The sequence below is a fragment of the Sturnira hondurensis genome, unplaced genomic scaffold (assembly GCF_014824575.4).
Source record: "Sturnira hondurensis isolate 20B ecotype Veracruz unplaced genomic scaffold, ASM1482457v3 Scaffold0022707, whole genome shotgun sequence".
Taxonomy (NCBI): domain Eukaryota; kingdom Metazoa; phylum Chordata; class Mammalia; order Chiroptera; family Phyllostomidae; genus Sturnira; species Sturnira hondurensis.
The window spans coordinates 474,882-495,741 of NW_028095338.1; the positions used below are offsets into that span (position 1 = coordinate 474,882).

Below are 20,860 nucleotides of genomic sequence, written 5' to 3' on the forward strand. Positions count from 1 at the left end.
GGTGCCCCCGACGCCGAGATCACGCAGCTAGCGCGCCTAGCCCCTCCCCTCCCCGCCCCTCTTCGGCTCTCCGGGGCTGCTGCCTCTGGTGCCTGCTCCTGCGCCTGCGCAGATGCCGGGACCCAGGACAATTGAAACGGCGGCATTTAGGGAGAGTATTCGTGTGAGATCGCTACCTCTAACCCCACGCAGAAGAAAGCATAACAAAGGTCATTTTAGTGCGGGGAATATATGATTTTCATTAGTTTTTAGGGGACCAGTATCTTAAAACCTTTTTTTTTCCATTGAGAAAATTTGAGGAGGTTGTGTTGCAAGCTGAACAGCAAGCACCAGATTGCCCTTTATTAGAAATCCTAAAATGAGTCCCCAGTTTTCTAGTCTTGGGCTTTCTCCTGTTTGCCATCCACAACTCCTTACTCATGGTCTGATGTAGATTGAATTGAGGAGCCATGGGCTGTCTGGAGGTCTCATCGTTTTATTTGCACCTCAGCATGTGCAGATACTGGACAACCTTCTTTCACCGGCTCTTGAATTAGAAGACCTGGCATGCGAGGAGTGCCCATATTACGTTTTTGTTTGGTGCTTTGCTTGTTTGTGCGTTTAACAAAAACCTACAGTAGGTAGCAGCAAAAAGAGGTCTATGGGAATGTATTTACGATTGAGCTTCAACTGCAATCCCTAGCAAGAATACAAAAAGAATTAATCCTAGCCCAAGATGTGTAGAAAATAATTGGATACTAATTTCCTGGTTATTCCTGAGAAGATGAAATGGTAAACTACAAAGCTCCCAAATGTTACAAATGACCCTTGATTATTACAAGTGAATTTAACAATTCCATAGCGACTGTCATTGAAAATCACTTCCTTTTCCTTATTTAAACCTGTTTTGATTTCTTAGCATCTGGGACATAGCTACATTTATTTTTATGCCCTCACTCTAGTTGCTTAACTCTTAAATGATGCTTGTTTTTAGTTTCTCAGCTATGTTTTTCTCTTTCTACACTATCCTAAGAGTGTGTTAAATGTGCACCATTTATCTGAATTTAGGTTCATATTTACAGCTGCTTGTTGATGGATATTTCTACATACATGTCTTACTGTCAGCTCAAACTCAAAAACTTGAAAAGGTTTCCGATAAATCTGTTTCTCCTTATCTATGTCTGTATTGGTTTTGTAATTCTACCAGTTAGATGTCATGTTTTCACTCTTTTCCTTGTGTCCTCTTCCCTAACAACGTTTATATCTATATATTGTTTTCAGTTCTTCCTTCAAACCATTGTTCTATTCAGCAGGACTATATCAGCGTCCACTTAATAATGACCAGATAAGCCTTCCTAAAACAGTACACATCACTGCTGCTCAACAATTTTAGTGATGTACCCTTTTCAGATGATGGCAAAGTCGACAGTCTGGCATTAACATATCCTTCTATTTTACTTCTGAACTCATTCTAATATGAATTCTATACTCAGCCAAATTGAACCTCACTGTTCCAGCAACATGACTTTTTTTTTTTTTTTTTTGCACTGGTTCTAGAGGTTCTTTTCATCTGGAATGATTTCTTCTCCTCTAGGGGGGAGGGGACCTTCCTTCTATGCACTTGGGTTTTGTGTCTGGGCCTAAGAATTAATCTGACATAGATAGCAGGAGGAAAATCATACAAATTTATGTATTTTTACATGTAAATGGGAATTCCTAGAAGAAAAATGAAGATCCTCACCTGGAATCAAACCCATGACTTTTTGGCTATGGGATAACACTACAACCAACTGAACTACATCAGCCAGGGCTTCAGTTTTCTTCTTATACTTGATTTCTAGCTTCATACCATTGTGATTGGAAATGCTAGATAGGATTACTATCTTCTTAAATTTATTAAGAGTTGTTTTATGGCCTAAGACACTGTCTATCCTGGAAAATGTTCCATGTGCACTTGAAAAAAAGGTATGTTTAGCTGCGTTTGGGTGAAATGTTCTAAAAATATCAATTAACTCCATCTGGTCTATTGCATCATTTAAAGGCACTGTTTCCTTATTGATTTTCTGTCTGGGTGATCTACCCATTGATTACAATGGGATGTTAACATCTGCTACTATTATACTATTGTCAATATCTCCCTTTATGTCTTAATATTTGCTTTATATATTTAGGTGCTATTACATTGAGTTTACAGATGTTTATGACAGCTATGTCCTCTTGTTGGATCCTTCCCATCATCATTAGAAGTGACCATCTTTGTCTCATTAATCCCTTTGATTTAAAGTCTATTTCCTCTGATAAAAGTATTGCTGCCCATATTTTTTTCATTTCCATTTGTATGAGGTATTTTTTTCCATCTCTTTTCTTTCTTGATCTGAACAAGGTCTCTTGTAGGCAACATATGTATGGGTCTTGTTTTTTATTCATTCAGACACTCTATGTGTTTTATATGGGATATTTAGTACATTTACAGTTAAAGTAATTATTGATGAGTATGTAGTATTGACATATTATTGATGTCAATACTACATACTTTCTGATGATTTTTGTAGTTATCTATTCTTTTATTATCCTCTTGTTCTCTTTATGTTGATGACTTTCTCTAATGTTGTGCTTGGATTCCTGTCTCCTTATTTCTTGTATATGTCTGGTAGGTTTTTGGATTGTAGTTATTGTGTGCTTCCTATATGCCAAACTATGTTTAGAATAGTCACTAGAATTTTTGCTCTCCCCTCCATCTATTTGTCATTATTTTTAGTTCTTTGGGGTGTGTTTATGTGTACCCCTTAATTTATTATTGTAATTACACATGATCTTCATACTTTTGCCTTTTAACTTTTGTACAAGCTTCATATTGGTTGAGCCACTGCTTTTCTTATGTATTTGCCTTTGATCTTGAGACTTTTTTGTTTCCTTTTTCTTCATATTTTTGACCTTGTCTTAAAGAAGTTCCTTTAATATTTCTTACGATAGTGGTTTAGTGTTGATTAACTCCTTTAGTTTTTTTTTTTTTAATTGTATGAGAAACTCTTTATCTGTCCTGATTCTAAATGATAGCTTTGCTGGGTAATCTTGGTTGTAGGTCTTTGCTTTTCGTCACCCTGAATATTTTGTGGCAGTCCCTTCTGGCCTGCAAAGTTTCCATTGAGAAATCAGTTGATGGTCTTACGGGAGCGCCCTTATAGGTAGGTAATGTTTTTCTCTGATTTTAAGGTTCTCTTTTTGTTTTTGACCTTTTAATTATGAAGTGTCTTGGTGTGAGTCTCCTTAGATTCATCTTGATTGGGACTCTGTACTCTATGGACTTGTATGTCTATTTGCTTTGCAAGGTTAGGGAAGTTTTTTTTTGGTCATTATTTTTTCAAACAGGTTTCTATTCCTTGCTCTCCCTCCCCTTTCCTTCTTGTATGCCTATGATGCAAACATCAGTACACTTGGTGTAAGTCCCTTAAACTTATTCCCTTTTTTTTTTTTTTGGCTGTTTCAAATGGGTGTTTTCTGCTACCTTGTTCCAGACTGCTGGTTTGATCCTGTTTCATCTGCTCTGTTGATTACCTCTAATGCATTATTATTCATTTCAGTTAATGTGCTCTTTAATTATAACTATCTTTTTTTGTTTTCTGTCTCCATTTTTTATATTTTCTACCACTTTGTTAAAATTCTCAATGAGTGCATTTTTCTTCCCCCAAGTTCATTGAAATCCTTATAACCGGTGTTGTGAACTCAGCATCTGGTAGAATGCTTGTCTTCATTTTGTTTAGTTCTTTTTCTGGAATTTTATCATATTCTTTCATTTGGGACATGTTTCTTTCCTTATTTTGGCTGACTCTGTTTCTGTGTTAGGTAGGTCTGCTACCTCTCCTGTTTTGGCAGAGTGGCTTTAAATATTATGTGTGCTTTGTGCCCAGTAGCATAGTCTCCCTGGTTACTTGAGTTAGCTACTCCAGGGGTGTCCTTTGTGTGGGTTGTATGTGTCCTGCTGTTTGAGCCTTGATTGCTGTTGCCACATCAGTGGCTGGGATTGAATCCTTAGATTGACTGGCTGTGAGGAATGGTTGTAACTACGGTAGATAAGCTTTTTTGTGGGGGCTGAACTCTTGTAGTGGGGTTCACTTGAGTAAGGTTCTGGTACCTGCTGAATATACCCCTGAGGTATATCATTTGTGGATCTGGTCGGTTGGTGCTATGGTATGGTCTGAACCTGCCCACTGGGTGTATTTATTCTGGGTCCTTTTGGGAGGGGCTCTGTTGCAGACTAAGGTCAGCTGCTGTCTGTGTTGAACTGGTGCTACCTGCTAGGAGTTACAAAGTGATCTGTGTTTGGTTGCCACCTGTGCTGGGCTTGGAGGCAGCAGGATTAGGCCAGGAACTGAGGCTAGCTGCCACTCCTGCCTGATTTGCTGTTGCTTAGCAAGAGATACTGGGCACGCCGAGGCCAGCTGCTGCTTGTTTGGGGTTTGTGGACCTTTGAAACATCGCCCCCACCCCCTCCCCGCATGGGCCAAGTGAGGCTGCTTGCATGGAGGATACACTGGAAGAGGTTTGAGCTGGTACATGGGTTGGGTAAGTCAAGTTCTCAGAGAATTATCAGGTGGGCCGAATGGTGTTAGCCAAGAAACAAAACAAAGTTTTGTTTCTTTTGGTTCTTGCACTCAGCAGAACCTCATTCAATATTTGTGGACTAAAAGTGATCAAAGAAACCACTGATACTGGCCCTGTCTAAGAGTCCCCTATCACCATTCCTGCCACCTAACTTTAGGTGCAAATAAAAATACAAACTCCAGCAAAAACTTTTAATTTCTAGAAGGGCTTTTTATTTTAACAAAACTTTCCACGTTAATGATCACAATAAAGGGAAGTTGACCTGGGAAATATTGCTAATTTTTTCTTCCTTTTGAGTGACAAAAAGGGAGATCATAGTTTCCCTAAATCCCTAAATCCCACTATGTCCTCAGATTTAAAGAACTAATGAGATTTCTAATTTCCCAGTGTGGTGGTTTCTGAATTACAGCATGCCAATGGGAGAGTTCCTGTGTACTCAGATTGATTGCTTGCATTTACTCATTAATACTGCTGCTCTTAGTTTAGGACTAGGGGAAATATTTACTGGCCTAAAAGATTACCAGTACTCCATACCAGCTTCCCAAAGTGGGGTAGACCAGATGACTCCTGATGTTCAGGAATAAAGTAGTAGAAACTGTACACATACACCCACAACATTTCTATCTCATCATCCAAATTTTCTATTATGTACACAGCTTATATTATATAGTTAATAAACACACAAGTTGAAGTTTAAACTTTATTGGTTATATCATAGTCTTTGTTTCTGCTTCTCTTTAAGCTTAAATTTCTCTTAGCTGTTGTATATAGCAGAGGTCTCTCGTTTTTTAAATTTCTCTCTCCAATCAAAAAATTATTTGGATTTTGTTGTGTGGAAAATTTTAGGTGGTTCTCAAATTCATATGAGGAGAACAGTCTTGTTGATTCTCCAAAATACAAAAATGAAAAGTTTATCACTTAGACCCAAGTTGGATGTCTTACTAATTCTGATTCTGGCTGTTGTTTGGGATACAGCCCATTGAGAATAAAATGCCAAGGTGGGAGGCAGTAATTTTCTCTTCCCTGCTACCACCATCACACCCAGGACTTAGTCACCTCAGAAGTCATTAATTCCTCCCATCTCTAGCTTACTTACATCTAATGTTCACTCAGAGGAATCACTTACTTGTTCACATTTTAAACTCACCTACTGCCTTTAGTGCCTGATCCCCAAATTTGTATGAATAAATTAGTACTCTCCATGCTTTTAGCCCTATGTTGTTGCCTTAAGCTTCAGAAAATATAGATTGTAAATTCTGTTACCAACCTGAGACCCACAAAAATCCACTTATTTGCTAGTCATCTGACTTAGTGAAAATGACTTCTTCAAATTGTCTTCTAAGCATCTTTTTATCATTCTTCCCTCTCCCCCCACTTTAACAAACTATTTCATCAAGAAAGTGGGAGCCATGCCATCATCCCACTAACACTACATGAACCTACCTGCGTCCATACCCTCCTCTGTGCATCCCCTTCTGAGAGAATGCTCCTGGTGTCTCTTAAAGTAATTTTTCCACCTTGACAGTGGGTCCCAAATCCTCTGGACATATCAGGAACTTAATGTGATTATCCCTTTTCCCTATCTTCACTCTTTCATTTTCTGCTTGCCCCTTTATACTAGAATAAAATAGTTAGGATGTTCTCCCATGTAGAGTAGTAAGGTCTCATGTAATAAATCATTGGAAAAAAAGAGACAAGCCTTCTTTAGAAAGCACATTCTCTCCCAGCTACTAGCCTTTTTCTCTATTCCCTCTACAGCCAGAATGTTGAAAGTTTTAATTGCTGCTTTCATTTATCCAAATCCAATCAATCAAATAATTCCCTTGATTCTAACTTCTGAATATCTCTCAAAATCATTTACTGATCTGTATTCCTACTCTGGTCCAAGCCATGATCATCTCTCCTTTGACAATTTCCTGTCCCTCTCATTCACTTTTGCCCTCCACTCTTCTCTACACAGCAACTAAAATGATACTTTAAAAACCGAAATCTCTTAATTCCTTCCTTAAAAACCACAACGGTTTTCTGCTGACTTAGGATAAAGTCCAATAATCACCATCATGGTTTATACATGGTCTTATGGAGTCTGGCCCCTATCTCATTTTAGTTCTCTAACTTTCCCTGGCTTCCTTATGCCATACTCATACAAATTTGTTCTCAATGCCATAAAGTTTCTATGATTTCATCAATTTTTTAAAAATTATTTATTTATTTATTTATCTTTAGAGGGGAAGGAGAGAGGGAGAGAAACATCAACCTACGGTTGCCTTTTGTGCATCCCCTGCTGGGAGTTGGCCTGCAACCCAGGCATGTGCCCTGACTGGGAATCGAACCGCGATCCTCTGGTTCGTAGGCCCGCGCTCAATCCACTGAGCTACACCAGCCAGGGCTGATTTCATCAATTTAACACACTCCGCCCCACACATTTCTCTAGAATTCACCTCACTCCTACTCCCATCTTTTGGGTGTCAGTCTTCTGACGCTCAGTTTGTTGGAGAAATCTTCCTTGGTTCTCCCAAAGTGGGTTAAATCTTCTGGATATGTGCTGTCACCTGTACCTTGTAATTTTCTTTATAGATTCATCATAATTATAATTAGTTATTTACTTGACATTTACCTTCCTTGCTAGATACAAACTTCGTAAGGTTTTTTGTCTTGTTCAGTGATTAATTACTTAGCTCCCTGCCTGGGATATAGCAGGCATTCATACATTTATTGAATGGTTGAAAGAAAAAAAAGAACTTAATAAGAATATAAAACATGATGACAAATCCGGTATAGTGAGAACAGACCCTTTTATTCATATATTGAGATAAACTGCAGAGACTGAAAGACAAAAAAATCATAAATTACTCAGAACATTCATGAAAAATCAAATTCATTTTAAGAGTTCTCACACAGAAAATTTTATATAAGTCTGATATAACATTAAATATTTTACAAATCATACATTTCGTTTTTAAAATCTAATTGTATATTTTAGAATGCACTACAAAGTTAAGGTTTCCTATACCAGTTTCACTTCATTTAACTAAGACAAGGCTTCCATTAAAATTCCATCACACCTTGAAAATGACCAGCAGCTTTTAAACACATATGACTTAAATGCAAAGTCTACGTAGCAATATATAAACAAAAACACAAACAAATATGTAAGAAGCATTTCTTAATACAAATAAGTTACAAAATATCCTTTCTGTGTGAGTCTCTTCTCCTTGGCATCGTTATCCAACTCAAAAAAATTCATTTTGAAATTGACGTTTAAAATACTCCAATGTCATGAAAAACTCCCACCATTTTAGTGGTGCTTTTAAATAGCGAAGTAGGATATTAGATTGGAATGTCCTGATTCCTGTGCTGAAGTAAAGGAGATTTTCTCACATTCATGCCGGTGTCATCTGCGATGCAGTCACTAGACAGCTTGGCAACCAGTAATCCCAATTTTCAATAATAAATTAAACTAAGACATTTCAAGGAATACTTCTTACCACCTAAGTATTTCCAGATTGCTAGATACAGGGAGATATAATTATATTTGAAGTATGGGCCTTACAACAGGAATGTGTTTTAAAATATGAAAAATATCAACAGAAAGAATTCACACCAATGAATTTCTGTGGACTGACTTTCAAAGTTAGAAATAGGAATATCCGCTGCTAATGGAAGCCCTGCTCTGTGCAAACGTAGTGTGGTATAAAATAATCACACATTTGAGGTATTAGCTGGAAAAATATTATATACAGCTATACACAGACACATCCACAGAATATTCACAAATCTATTGGCCCCAAAACCAGCAGATAATAAATAAGGAATCACATACCAAAAGGAAAAAGTTACACACAGAATTTACAAAACAAATGGGGTTACAAAATCCTTAATATAAGGAGTATGTTTTGAATTAACCTTTGAGGGAAAATGTTTCTCGTTTATATGAAAATATCTATTTAAATAGTAGTAAAACCAAAAGGAAAGCCTGAAGTCTAGGACTGTTGCCTCCCAGATTATTAAAGGGGTGTGCGAGGATTCCTTGAAGATCCTCATTCTACCCACTTTTTGTTTGGAAGTTGTTATCAGATGACTCTTTTCTTTCTCACTGGTTTATAGAAAAATGTATGGATTTTTACTAGGTGTAGTCCAATGTGGCCAACAGACAAGGCTTTTTAGCTATTTAGTAAAGATGAAAATTCTGATTTATTGTTCATTTTCAGAAGTTTTTCTCTTTCCAGAAGAAAAGATTCTGAGTGCCCTTTTAGTTTGCATCACTTAGTATGAAGATGGTAATATGGGTAATACTAAAGCCAAGCTTCATATATGGAAGCTAAACAAATGAACAAATTACGTTTTTGATCCATTTAGTTCTTTAATGAAATACTTACTAAACTGGAAAAATGGCTCATTTGGTCCTCAGGACATCAAGAAATATTTCACTGCCTTAACAAAGGTGGGAGATTTATTTATTTTTGAAGAGTATGTAGGAATATATTAGTAAGTAATATTAGCATGTCATGTACATTATATTAACAGCTGAATTTTAAAGTACTGCAAATCAACAAAGGGACATGAAGATGTTCATACGTTTTCTTGGTTATTATTTTATATACTAGTGTAGCTGAAGATTTAACAGGAAGAAATGTAGGCATAAAAGTGCAATTAAGTAAAGGGCTGGAATTTCACATTCCTGTCCCTGGGAACACCTGAGCTGACAAAAAAGCAGGGTGCTGTAATGCCCTGGTTATACATATAAGGAAGGGGTTTCTTTTCTCTACCAGATCTTTGTAAATCACAAATAAGCATGTAATGATTATGAAACAGATACCTATTTCAGCATTCAAAAGTATTGCTTCCAAAATATATTGTTTTCACTCACTAGATGGACTATCATTTGAAATTTTTCATTGTTGAGAAGTAAATTCTCAGATTTCATTAAAATAAACTCTGAAACTTAGAAATGAGTAACATCTATTTAAGAACTAAGGGATCAAAAACAGTAGAAGAAAAGGTATTCTTTATTCCCCCTAAATCCTCACAAGGACAATGATGTTTGTGTATATGTGTAGAAGGGATAAAAATATAAAGCATTAATAAATATAATTGCTGTAAAACTTCTAAAATACAGTTAGAAAAGCTAGTAAAGCAACAGTTAAAGAATGAGGGCTTTTAGACAATGATTAAAATAAACAGTACAAATTTTCAAATGAAATCGCAAAGCTTGTATAGGTAAAACTAAGATGACAAAATGTTGGGATTTTTAAAAGTAGCAAAAAATGTGAAAATCTCACATGTTAAGACAGCTAAAAAGTTTTCTTATTTTGTAGCATTAACCCCCCAATTCTAACACACTTGGTTGGGCTTTCACACCATAATATAGGTAACATTAAGGACTTCATCTTTACTTGCATATTTTATATGTAGCTTAAACTGTGAGGCACTCAGTCATTTCTCAAAATTGTTTGAAAATATTATCAAACACTCTTCCCCCAACATTTTATGAAATGTAATGGAATGCAGCAATGTAAGTGAAATACAATATAATAATACTGTCCAAAGCCAAGCATGACTTCTTAATATATAATTTCACTTATTTTGACAATTTCATCTATCACCTTAAAGCCAGGACTAAGGGAAAAAGAATCAGTCAATAAGTGTCAATTCACATAAGCATCAACCACAGTCATGTAAATATCCCAATAAATGGAAAAATAAATAGATAAGTTTTCTGATGCATACGAACTTTCACAATCTGAATGTTGTGATTTTCTTTTTTAAAAATTCATTCTACAAGCTCAAGAAAATATTTAAATTTGTATTTTCTTTTAAGCACAGCTATTTTTTTTAAAGGTGGCATTTCTAAAAGAAAGTTGGTTTAAGTGTTCAGTTTTCCTAGGACAATACGTAGTTTAGTTTAACCTACTAACTCAATCAGGTATTTCTATTGATTCATCCAGAAAAGGGACACAAGAGAACATTTTTACAAGAATGGTCATTTTAACAGTCTCAACAGATACTATAAATTAACTACATTCAGAAAAAAATCTTTCAACCAAGGAATACAGCTACTTTAACTAGCATTCTCTCATATTAAAAAAAAACTATCAAAGATGTATTCATGTTCCATTAACTGAGTATGAAACAAAATTATTAAAATATTACAATGTTAAACACAAGATTAGAAATCAACTAGTTTCATATCCAATATAGGCACTAAATACATCAATTTCCAGCTGATTTTTCAAATTTATATTACGGATTTAACTACAACTTATTCCTACAGGATTAAATGAATTACTCAATGGTGAGTAGATTGTAGCTCAGAATTTTACATGGATAGCTATTTAGCTATAAATCACTGTTCTACCTGCTGCTGTGTTTCTGCTCACTACTGCAGGTAGCCAAACAGATCATGTCCTGATCAAATAAGTGTGCTGTGATCTACTTACATGTTTAAAAGTTGGCAATAAGGTTAAAAGGCACAAAGCAAAGTAGTAATTTTTCCTATTATTTATTTGTAGAAGAATCTACTTACTTTTGGGTTCTGTTTAAATGATCACTAAGAAGAAATTGCAAATTTCCACGCTGGTGAGGGGGAACAGGTAGGTCCTCTTCATAAATTTAGCAGCCTTCAAAGACATATACAGGGGTTGGCAAAAGTAGGTTTATAGCTGTGAGCACATGAAACAGAGTTTATTCTTGAATCATTATCCACTAATTACTGTTTATTTGTACTACAACTGTAAACCTACTTTTGCCCTCCTCCCCTTTACAGGAAGATTTGGGGGAATTTTAATAATTGAAAATACAAATGATACACTGCCATTTACTGTTAAAGACCCTTTTTGTTTAATATCTATATAACCATTTCCTCATATTTTCTTTAAAATCTATCAGTATAGCATTTCATTTCTATGCATGGCTTTGAAATTAATAAAACTAAATAAGTAGCAAGCTGATATTATACACCAGTTCATTTATCTCAATATATATTTTGAAATATAATGGCAATATTAAAATAGGTAATAATGCTATAAGATTTTACATGAAGTTAAACAGCTTTTGTTTTTTCTTTTGGAAAAAGTTTCATTGTTTAAACTCTATACATTTGACATCTGACAAGGAACATGTAATTTTGTCATAGAATATTTATCCCATCACTTTAAAGTGTCTCATGGAGCTAAACACTAAAAGAATTTACATTAAAAAAAGGTAGTAACCTGTATATACCCAAAATGATCATTCCATAAATATTTACATAAGGGAAAAAATGGAGAATCACTAAAACTGGAAACTGCTATAGGTGTGACAATCCTTTCTTTAGACATTTTTAGTTACTAATCAGATAAGCTTACAGAAGCATAACTAAAATACTTTAGTTTTCAGTTTCTTATTATTTAAAGGAGTCAGTATGTTATAAACAGTCCAAGATTTCAGGGACCAACTAATTTAGTTTTTACCATCAAATCTTCTTTAGCTCTCATGATGAAACTAAATTCACAGAAAAAATAAACAGTATGCTAAAAGATATAAATAAAATTGCAGTTCATCCTCCTTTATAAATACTGGTCAGCCGCTCCAATTCTTTACAGTTATCCATGCTCAAGGCTTCTGCCTTTCTTCGAAGTCGCTCATCTCGGTACACTTTTGCTGCATATTGCATATCTGTTTCTGTTAACAAACAAAAAAATTTTGCTAAGTAAATAATAATTTAGATCACTGAGTTGTTTTAACATAAATGATGTTTCATACATAGAAACCCTTCAAATACTTCTGTTAACTGACTTTTTAAAAACAGAAAAAAATCTAACTGCTACTCTCAAAAGCCACTTGGAAGTCTAGCCCGTACAAAACACACAGAGCTGTTCAGGAAATTAGCAAGGATAGAATCCTACCAACCTCTTCCCTTCACTCCTGTCCCCGATAGTTTAAGAACTGCTCTAAAGCACCATCTTGATTCTTTACCCTAAAGACATCATATGCTATTCAATACTGCTACTGATTGTTTTTGCTGTGACCTTTTGTTAAGGTTTCATATTACTTAATTAAGCCAAGACTTACAAGCAGAAAATCTTGAAATCTTTTTCTGACTTTGCTTGAGTTAAAACACACACACACTGACTTACTGAAGGAACACAAATGAGAAAAAAGCTTACACTACAATCATAGTAGTGCTATTCAGCAAATAAGTACTTCGTAGGCTGCCTTCAGTATGTGGAATGTATTTTTTATTAAAGAAAAGTAAATAAACTAGAAATCAAACATTCTTCAGAGAAGTTGTCTCTTACTTTCCTGTTATTCTCAGTCACTTCATTGTTAAGACTTCTAAAGGGTGGCAGTGCTTAGAGAGGATGTAACAAAAAAAGGAAAAAATGGAAAACGATGACCAAAGTAGAGAAAATTAGCCAGGACTACAAATAAGTTACTCAAAAGTAAGAGTATTATCTATTTTTAAAGATCTTCAAAAACGATCTTTATTCAATCAAATCAGGCTTGGATTTTTAACAACTAAATAGAAATCAGTCCACCCCTTTTTATTTATAAATGAGGCACTTAAAAAATCCATTTGCAGCTGGTTCTTCCCAAATGAGGTATATTAATCCAATGTTCACAGGGCTAGTATATGGTAGAATCTAGATTCCAATCCAGATCTCCCACCCTAGTCTAATATTCTCTCCATTACCTCAAATTATTGTATTTTATAAAATAATTTTTTTACCAATCTAGGCATTACAAAGTGTTGGAAGTGACTTTAAAACAGAAAAACCCTGGCAAAGAACATAAACTGGCAGATTTATAAAACCCGAGCAAAAAGAACAATAATCTTTTTATATTAATTTATAAAACAATAAATTATTGTCTTAAGTGAATCTCATTTTAACAAGTGAAACATTAAATCAATGGATTAATTAATGTTATACTGAATTTTTCCCCATTTCCATCTTCATTTAAAACCACTCACATACATGTGCTGAACTTGAATTTTATTTTGAAAATTTTAAACCTACCCAAGAGTACTACAATACCCTAAAACCCTTTACCTTGATTAATTCTTCACATTTTGTCAAATTTGCTTTAGCTATCTCTACAATAAAGCCTGTTGTTATTGTTGTGGTGATTATTATAACTTTGTAGAACCATTTGAGAATGAGTTAGATAGAGATATCATGACCTTTCATTCCTAATTACTTCAGCATGTTTTTAAGAACAATTGCTTTCTCTTATATAACAACAATACAATTTTCAAACTCAGAAATTTAACAATGACACAATACCATTATCTAATATCTAGTCCATATTCAAACTTCAAAAATATTACTGATGACAAAAATCCCCACAAATACCATTTAAATCCTTGCTATATGCAAAATACTGTTACAGGCCAAATGTATATTAAAACATTCTGTCTTATTTAAGTACTGAGCTCTGATTATGTACTGGGTGATTCCAGACTATTCCTTGCATAGGGAAATCTGCATTATCAATCCCCAAGACTTTGAATACATTTTTAAATGTTAAGCATTTGATAAACTTACTCTGTTGTCTTTCTTTCCAGCAATTATTTCGAATATTAGTCACATAATCTTCTTCCACACTTTTTTCGACCTTTTGTAATAACATTCCTTTATATTCATTTTTAAAGTCCTTGTTGACATAATAAACGACACCCAAGTTTTCTGTCTGCATTTTAATAGTTTGCCCTGATCCACTGTAAAAGAAAATGCTCATTATTTTTAATTAAAACTATAAATTCTGATCTGCTAGTATAACCCAAGCTAACAAAATAATGAAAAATAATTAAAAAGTCATTATTGGTAATCATTTATTTACATTACTTCAAATCACCAACCACTACCATTCATGTCATAAAAAAGTAATCATACTTTATTTTTTAACATAATCATTTTGATATAGTATGTTCTTATAGGTTCTCTCAATTTTTAGTTCACATAAATCTTACTTAGAAGAAATAAAAAGTTATTTATTTTTAGACCAATGTTTTTAATACTGTAAAATCACTGGCAGTATGATTTTACAAAGTCTCCTATAGGTTCATGGTATTATAGTAAAGTTTCTAAAATAGATACATTAAATTTCTTTTATGTACTGACATTATATATAAAGTACTTTATGGAAAATACTTCATATAAAAGAAATACTTTTCATTTCATCAATATTTTACAAACAGAAGAGTGAAATCAGTTTCCCATTAATAACAATTAATCTTTTGTCTTTAATGTCAACATATTACTTATTACATTACATTGCTATCAAATTTAAATACTATAGCACTTCAGCCTTTATCCACAATGGAAGAGATGTAAACTAACAACATAATGTTTTATCACTTGAGCAACTATTTTAAAAATTAGGCAGTGTAAACTCTGATACACGTACAGTAATAGAAGATATGGCACTTAAAAGCTCAAAAAAGCACAAGGCCTTTTAAGGAAAGCCAGGTAAGAAACAATTGCAATTCTTTTTTGTAAAACGTCACTTAGCTACTTACGATCTGGGATGTAAGGAATAAGGAGGATTAGAGACCATCAATTGACTTAGTAATGACACGAGGATCAATACAATAATGGGCATCAGCTGAATAAACACAGAAAAACCTCCCTATAAAGAAATCATCAAAGAACAAAAAACTGTAATATAACTATAGTTGTCAATAATCCATCAGCTGTCATGCATTTTTAGAAGCAGAAATGATATTTGAGATCTGATTCAGTGTTTTCAATATGTCTGAACATACCAACTTCCTGACGTGATTCTTAAAATACAGCTTTCCAGGTGCTTCACCTAGTGATCCCGATTTGGAAAACACTAACACAAGCCGACCTTATTTTACCGACCAGAGGTTCTCTCTCTCGCTCACACACACAGACCCTATCAATAAATATGCAGCAGGTGCACTTTTAACTTTGGATTTGAGGGTAGAACAGGGAAGCTGATGAGTGGCAGAGTGAGGAGGGCCCAGGCCTTTTAATTTACAGTCTAGTGCTCTTTCCACTTACCTTTCTACTTTATGTGATTTAATTGCTGTATGCAATTAGGTATAACTGCATTAAAACAAGGAAAGTTACATCCAATTTAAGTATTTCAGTGTAAATTCTAAATTCTTTAGGACCAACAATAAGGCATAACCTTCAAAATATGCATACTGCAGGTTACCTTCATTAGAATCACAGGAAAGCACATTTAAAGGTGTCATATTGCCCAGTCATCCTCCAGCCTGACTTCTACACGTGCTCCCTTAATATCTCAAAGGGACATTCTAGTCAATACTCGCTCTATATTCAGACAGCTCTAACTGCTTTTTCTGAATTGAAATTTGCCATTTTATAAATTGTAATCACATCATAAACATACCTCTCCTCTTTCTTCTTCTCTTTCATGTCCACTATGTCGATGCTGATGTTGTTGGCTATAACCAGCTCGCCCGTTTGAAAACGAATGTACGCTACCTAGAAAAATTAAAAGCAAGGTTAAATTAGGGAGAGCAAATATGCTAAAAATTATATTTTCTTTTACAAAGAACTTATTTTTAATTTTTATTTATATTTTGAACATTTAATTTTTTAAAATTACTAAAATAATGCATTATTGAATAGTGAATGCTTATTGTCTTCTTGTGAGTGATGGGTGGACAGAAACAGGAATGATTCTTCCCAGACTTTGCTTCCTTTAAAGATTAATTCTTTTTTTAATGAAAACTTGAATACAAGTTCCTCCCTAATATGTATACACAGGGAACTTTTGTTGTGGTTGGTTGTTTTAGAAACCTTAGATAATTACTCTGAAACTCTGCTTTCTACATTTATCAACTCATCACAAATATCTCTAAAAATTAAAAGACAGTGATCTAATTCATTTTTGAAAAAAAACAGCTGTATAGATGGACCAGAATTTATTTGAATATTCTCCTTCTGATGGACATTCAAGTTATTTTCAAGTAAGGTGACCAACCAGAAATGGATACAACTGACAAAGTAAGCTATGTTTAAAAAGCAAAAGAACTGTGAAAAAACTATCAGAAAATTCACTATTACCTGAAACATTTTTGATTGTTCCTAACATATTTTTAGTCAGAATTATTATTCTGAATATTTTTGAGAGGTAATTATATATACTAATATTTCAAAATACAGGCTATATTTTTCAGTCATTAATTTGCATTTATACATCATCTTCCCTACTGGGATTCTTTACAAAATGTCTGTCAATGACCATTACCTTTCTCAGTAATATTAGGACAGGGCCCCAGACCAAATTACATTGCTAAAAATTCTCCTAGTTTTGAATGGGATGTTTAACTTTAATCCTTAAGGAAATGTTGTAAAAAAAAAAGACTGGAGCTTTAATTTTCAACACCTTAGAGGAGCTGCTCTTAAAGAAAATTAATTTCCATGCAACAACTCACAGTAAATATAAGCAGAGTTTAATACTACTTATGCTATTATAAAATCTATTCATTTAGTAGTACCTCTATAATATTTTATTTTGATAGCCTGCAGTAATTATTTCTATCTTAACATAATTTAAAAAACCCACTTACTTTTTATATAACCTAAGAATCAGATATTTTAACAGTATACCAATGGAAAACACATTTATCCAAATTAGCAATGGACAATATTACAATAAAATACCTACAAAGATCCCCAAGGAACCAATGTCAAATAGTCGTGCACAGTCATAACAGCCCTTAACTAAGACACTGCCACTGGGTTTCCCACTTACATATCCTTTCTTTAGCTTTACATAAAATACAGAATATCTGTACTCTTCATTTCTTTGTACTTTCAATTAAAATATGTTCTAGGAAAAAGGCAGATTTATAGTAAATGTAATGAGTCTGACATTTTCTTCTACCTTCATGAAAAACCATCACAGGATAATAATACTGTAAGAAATGTAGGGAAGAAGGTAGATAAATCTCTAAGTAGCCTGTGTGGAGGTAAGAATCTCTAGCTTCATAAAATATAATATTTATAATTAACATTAAAATACCTGAAGGAAATCCACCACCAAAAAATATATTAAACAAGTCTTCTGGAGTTATATCAGCTTCACAACCTCTATGGAAATTAAATCTACCATTGTTTTGGTGATTACACGCTTGTTCTTCATTGCCTGTGAGGTCATATTGTTTTCGTTTTTCTGGATTGCTTAAAATAGCATAAGCATTTCCAATCTCTGCAAAAGTAATGAGTAAAAGTTGATAAAGTTTTTACATTTTAAGACCACCCCATATTAAAAAAACTCGTATTAACAATAACAAAAACTACTTGAGGCTAATTAATAAAATAGTAAAACAGTAACAATTTCTTTTAAAGGTATTATACTTACTTGCAATTACACGTATTATTACCTCCCAATACAATTTTTTATACTACATAGGCAAGTCTCCCTACTACCTTTAAATATAAAGGAATGTCGATCTTACTTTCTTACTCTTGTGCTCCGTACTCTAATATACTGCTTCGTCATTTTTGAGTATCCTAATCTGGTCAATTCATTAGTACCATTCAAACCTATAATAATAGCAAGAGCTAGCTACCAACTGCTGGGCTCTGACCATGGACCCAAAACCTTATTATATTATACATTACTATACCCACTGTACAGATGAGTTGCCTAAGGTTCACAAAGATCAGGAAACTTGTTCAAGGTCAATTTTTTACCACAGCAAGTACACTGTATGCAACCTACATCATCAATCTTATTTTGCATGTTGCAGCTACTCTGCATTCTATTCCTGAAAAATTTATTCCTCTTAAAATTAAACTCCATGAGAGTAAGGACTGTGTCTATGTTTTCACTGCATCATCCCCATGGTTCAACATAAAGTCCAAATTTGTTTTTGAATGAATCCAGATGGTCTTTTAGTTTTACCCTCTCACTTTGTTACTTTCATGATTTTTATTTATAAAGAATTCTACCTCCCATCTCATACTCCTAAATCCAAAACAGGCAATGGTACAGGTGGTGATCATTTCGTGGTTATATAAATATATAATCACTATATTGCATACCTGAAACCAACAATATGGTATGTCAACTGTAATTGAAGAATTTTTAAAAATTATTTTAAAAACAGGCAATGGTACATTGGTTATCAAAATGTCTTCCTGAGGTAATTTATAAAAGTGTAATACTTTCATCTAAAAGCAGAACTACCCTACTATCATTCTGACATTTCTAATACTTAATCATTTCATAAATATAGCTTGCTTCTTAAACTCACATAAGCCTCTTGCAATATGACATAGATATTTTAAAAATACTTTTTGAATCCCATGTGATTGCTGCCATAGGTACTGTGAAGCAAATAGACACTCAAACAAACAGGTAGTTGTTTTGGACTGATCACATATCATACTGAAATTAATTAAATAGATACTCTGGAACTTTCTTCTGATAGGACTTCTTAAACCTGGATTCCAGAGATAGGTCTCAGATGGTATGGGAACCCAAATGCATGAAAAATTAGGCGAATAATCCATTTATTTGAGGAGATGGTCCAAAACTTTCTTTACATTCTCAAATAGATCTATGACTTAAAAACGTAGCCATCATTTATAAAGTTGCTTCAATGGGAAAGTATAAGCAGAGAGCCGAACAACGTACTTGCAAACACCACCAAGGTATTAACCTATAACCTAAAAAAATAAAAATAAAACTTATCTATCAATATCTGCCAAAGTGGTACTCTGAGTAATAATATCAGCTTTAGAGTTTAACCTCTCTTCACTAAATGGACTATTTCAGGTAATTTCATAATGTTTTTACTTTTTAAAGTAATAGTATATTGTCAACCCAATTCTATTTTTAAGGCTTTGCATTTTAAAAAAAAATCCAGGAATGGGTGTAAGTGGAAGAGGATAAAGAGGGATAAATGGTAATGGGAAAAATACAATAAAAAAAGTATTCTGAAAAAAATTCCAAACATTAAGATATTTTATAAGATACTTGTGAAATACTTTCATAATACATAATTAGAGACATGTAAGAAAATTTATTCCATCTAATGTGGCTAATTTTCTATTAATTTACTTTGTGCTATACCATAATTAAAATTTTTTTCAGTTCCTTATTATCTAAAGAATTAAATTCCAAATTTATTTCGATATTCTACTGCATTTCTACTGTAGGCTCAGTTATGTCACAAAAAGACATTTTCCCTTTATTTACTTTTCCTTAATTAAACCTTTTTATTTTGAAATAACTTTATATACACGGAAAGTTGTAAGAAATGAGTAATACAGACAGATCCCTGTACCTGTTCTAATTTCTCCCAATGGTAGTATCTAGTAAAATTATAGTACAGTATGATATGGGCTACTGACATTGGCACAATCAGGACACAGAATATTTCCATCACCACCCTCACGTTGCCATTGTATTGCCCTATCCACTTCCTACCCCCACCCTCTCTTTAAACTCCTGACAACCACTAATCTAGTCCTATTTCTACAATTTCAGCATCTCAGAATGTTACATAAGTGAAATAATACAGGATATAAGTCATATAAAACGTTTTGAGATTTGCTTTTTTCAACTAGCATAATTCTTTGGGGACTGATCCAAGTTGCTATGTAAAACAATATAGTTCATTGCTTTTCATTCCACAGTATGGGTATATAACTATTTTATCACTCACCCACTGAATAGCAACTGAAGTTTCTAGTTTTGGGTACAGGTTTATGAGTAAAGATTAATTTTTACTTATTTGTGATAAGTGCCCAGGAATGCAATTGCTGGGCTGCATTGTATCTGAATACTTAGTTTTTATGAGAAGTTGTCAAACTGTTGAACACAGCGACTGTCAATTTACATCGCATCAACAATGTATGAGTGATACAACTTCTCTGTATCCATAGCAGTAGACGGTATTGTCACTATTTTTTATTTCAGCCATTCTGATAGGTGTGTAATGACATCTCATTCTGGTTTTACTTTGCATTATTTCTAATGGCTAATGAATGGATGTTAAGAATATTTTCATATGCTTATTTGCCATTTGTATACCATCTTTAGTGGAATGTCTTTTCTCATCTCTTACCTATTTTCTAACCAAACTGTCAATTTTTAAAATTTGAGTTTAGAGAGTTCTTTACATATTCCACATATTAGTCCTTTGTCAGATACGTGTTTGGCATTTTTTTCTCCCTTCCTGCTGTTTGTCTTTTCATCCTTCTCATGGAGTATTGGCAGAACAAACTTTAAAAAAGTTTTAATGAAGCCCAACTTACCAACTTTACCTTCTGTATAAATCATTGCC

General features: G+C 33.8%; 1 protein-coding gene across 3 annotated transcripts in view; it reads right to left on the reverse strand.

The window, feature by feature from the left end:
• Positions 1-7,366: 7,366 nt before the first annotated feature.
• Positions 7,367-20,860, reverse strand: part of DNAJB14 (DnaJ heat shock protein family (Hsp40) member B14) — a 55,065-nt gene continuing 41,571 nt past the window's right edge. Inside the window, exons 4-9 of one of the 3 annotated variants that reach the window (XM_037036239.1) lie at positions 17,587-17,772; positions 15,946-16,040; positions 15,083-15,192; positions 14,109-14,281; positions 12,116-12,243; positions 7,367-11,201 (exon numbers count right to left, since the gene is read on the reverse strand). In XM_037036239.1, coding sequence (XP_036892134.1) covers positions 12,119-12,243; positions 14,109-14,281; positions 15,083-15,192; positions 15,946-16,040; positions 17,587-17,772 — 689 coding nt within the window. In that variant the 3' untranslated portion in view covers positions 7,367-11,201; positions 12,116-12,118. Of the gene's footprint in view, positions 12,244-14,108; positions 14,282-15,082; positions 15,193-15,945; positions 16,041-17,586; positions 17,773-20,860 lie in introns of those variants that run through there. The other 2 variants (XM_037036238.1, XM_037036240.1) reach the window with 2 other exon arrangements.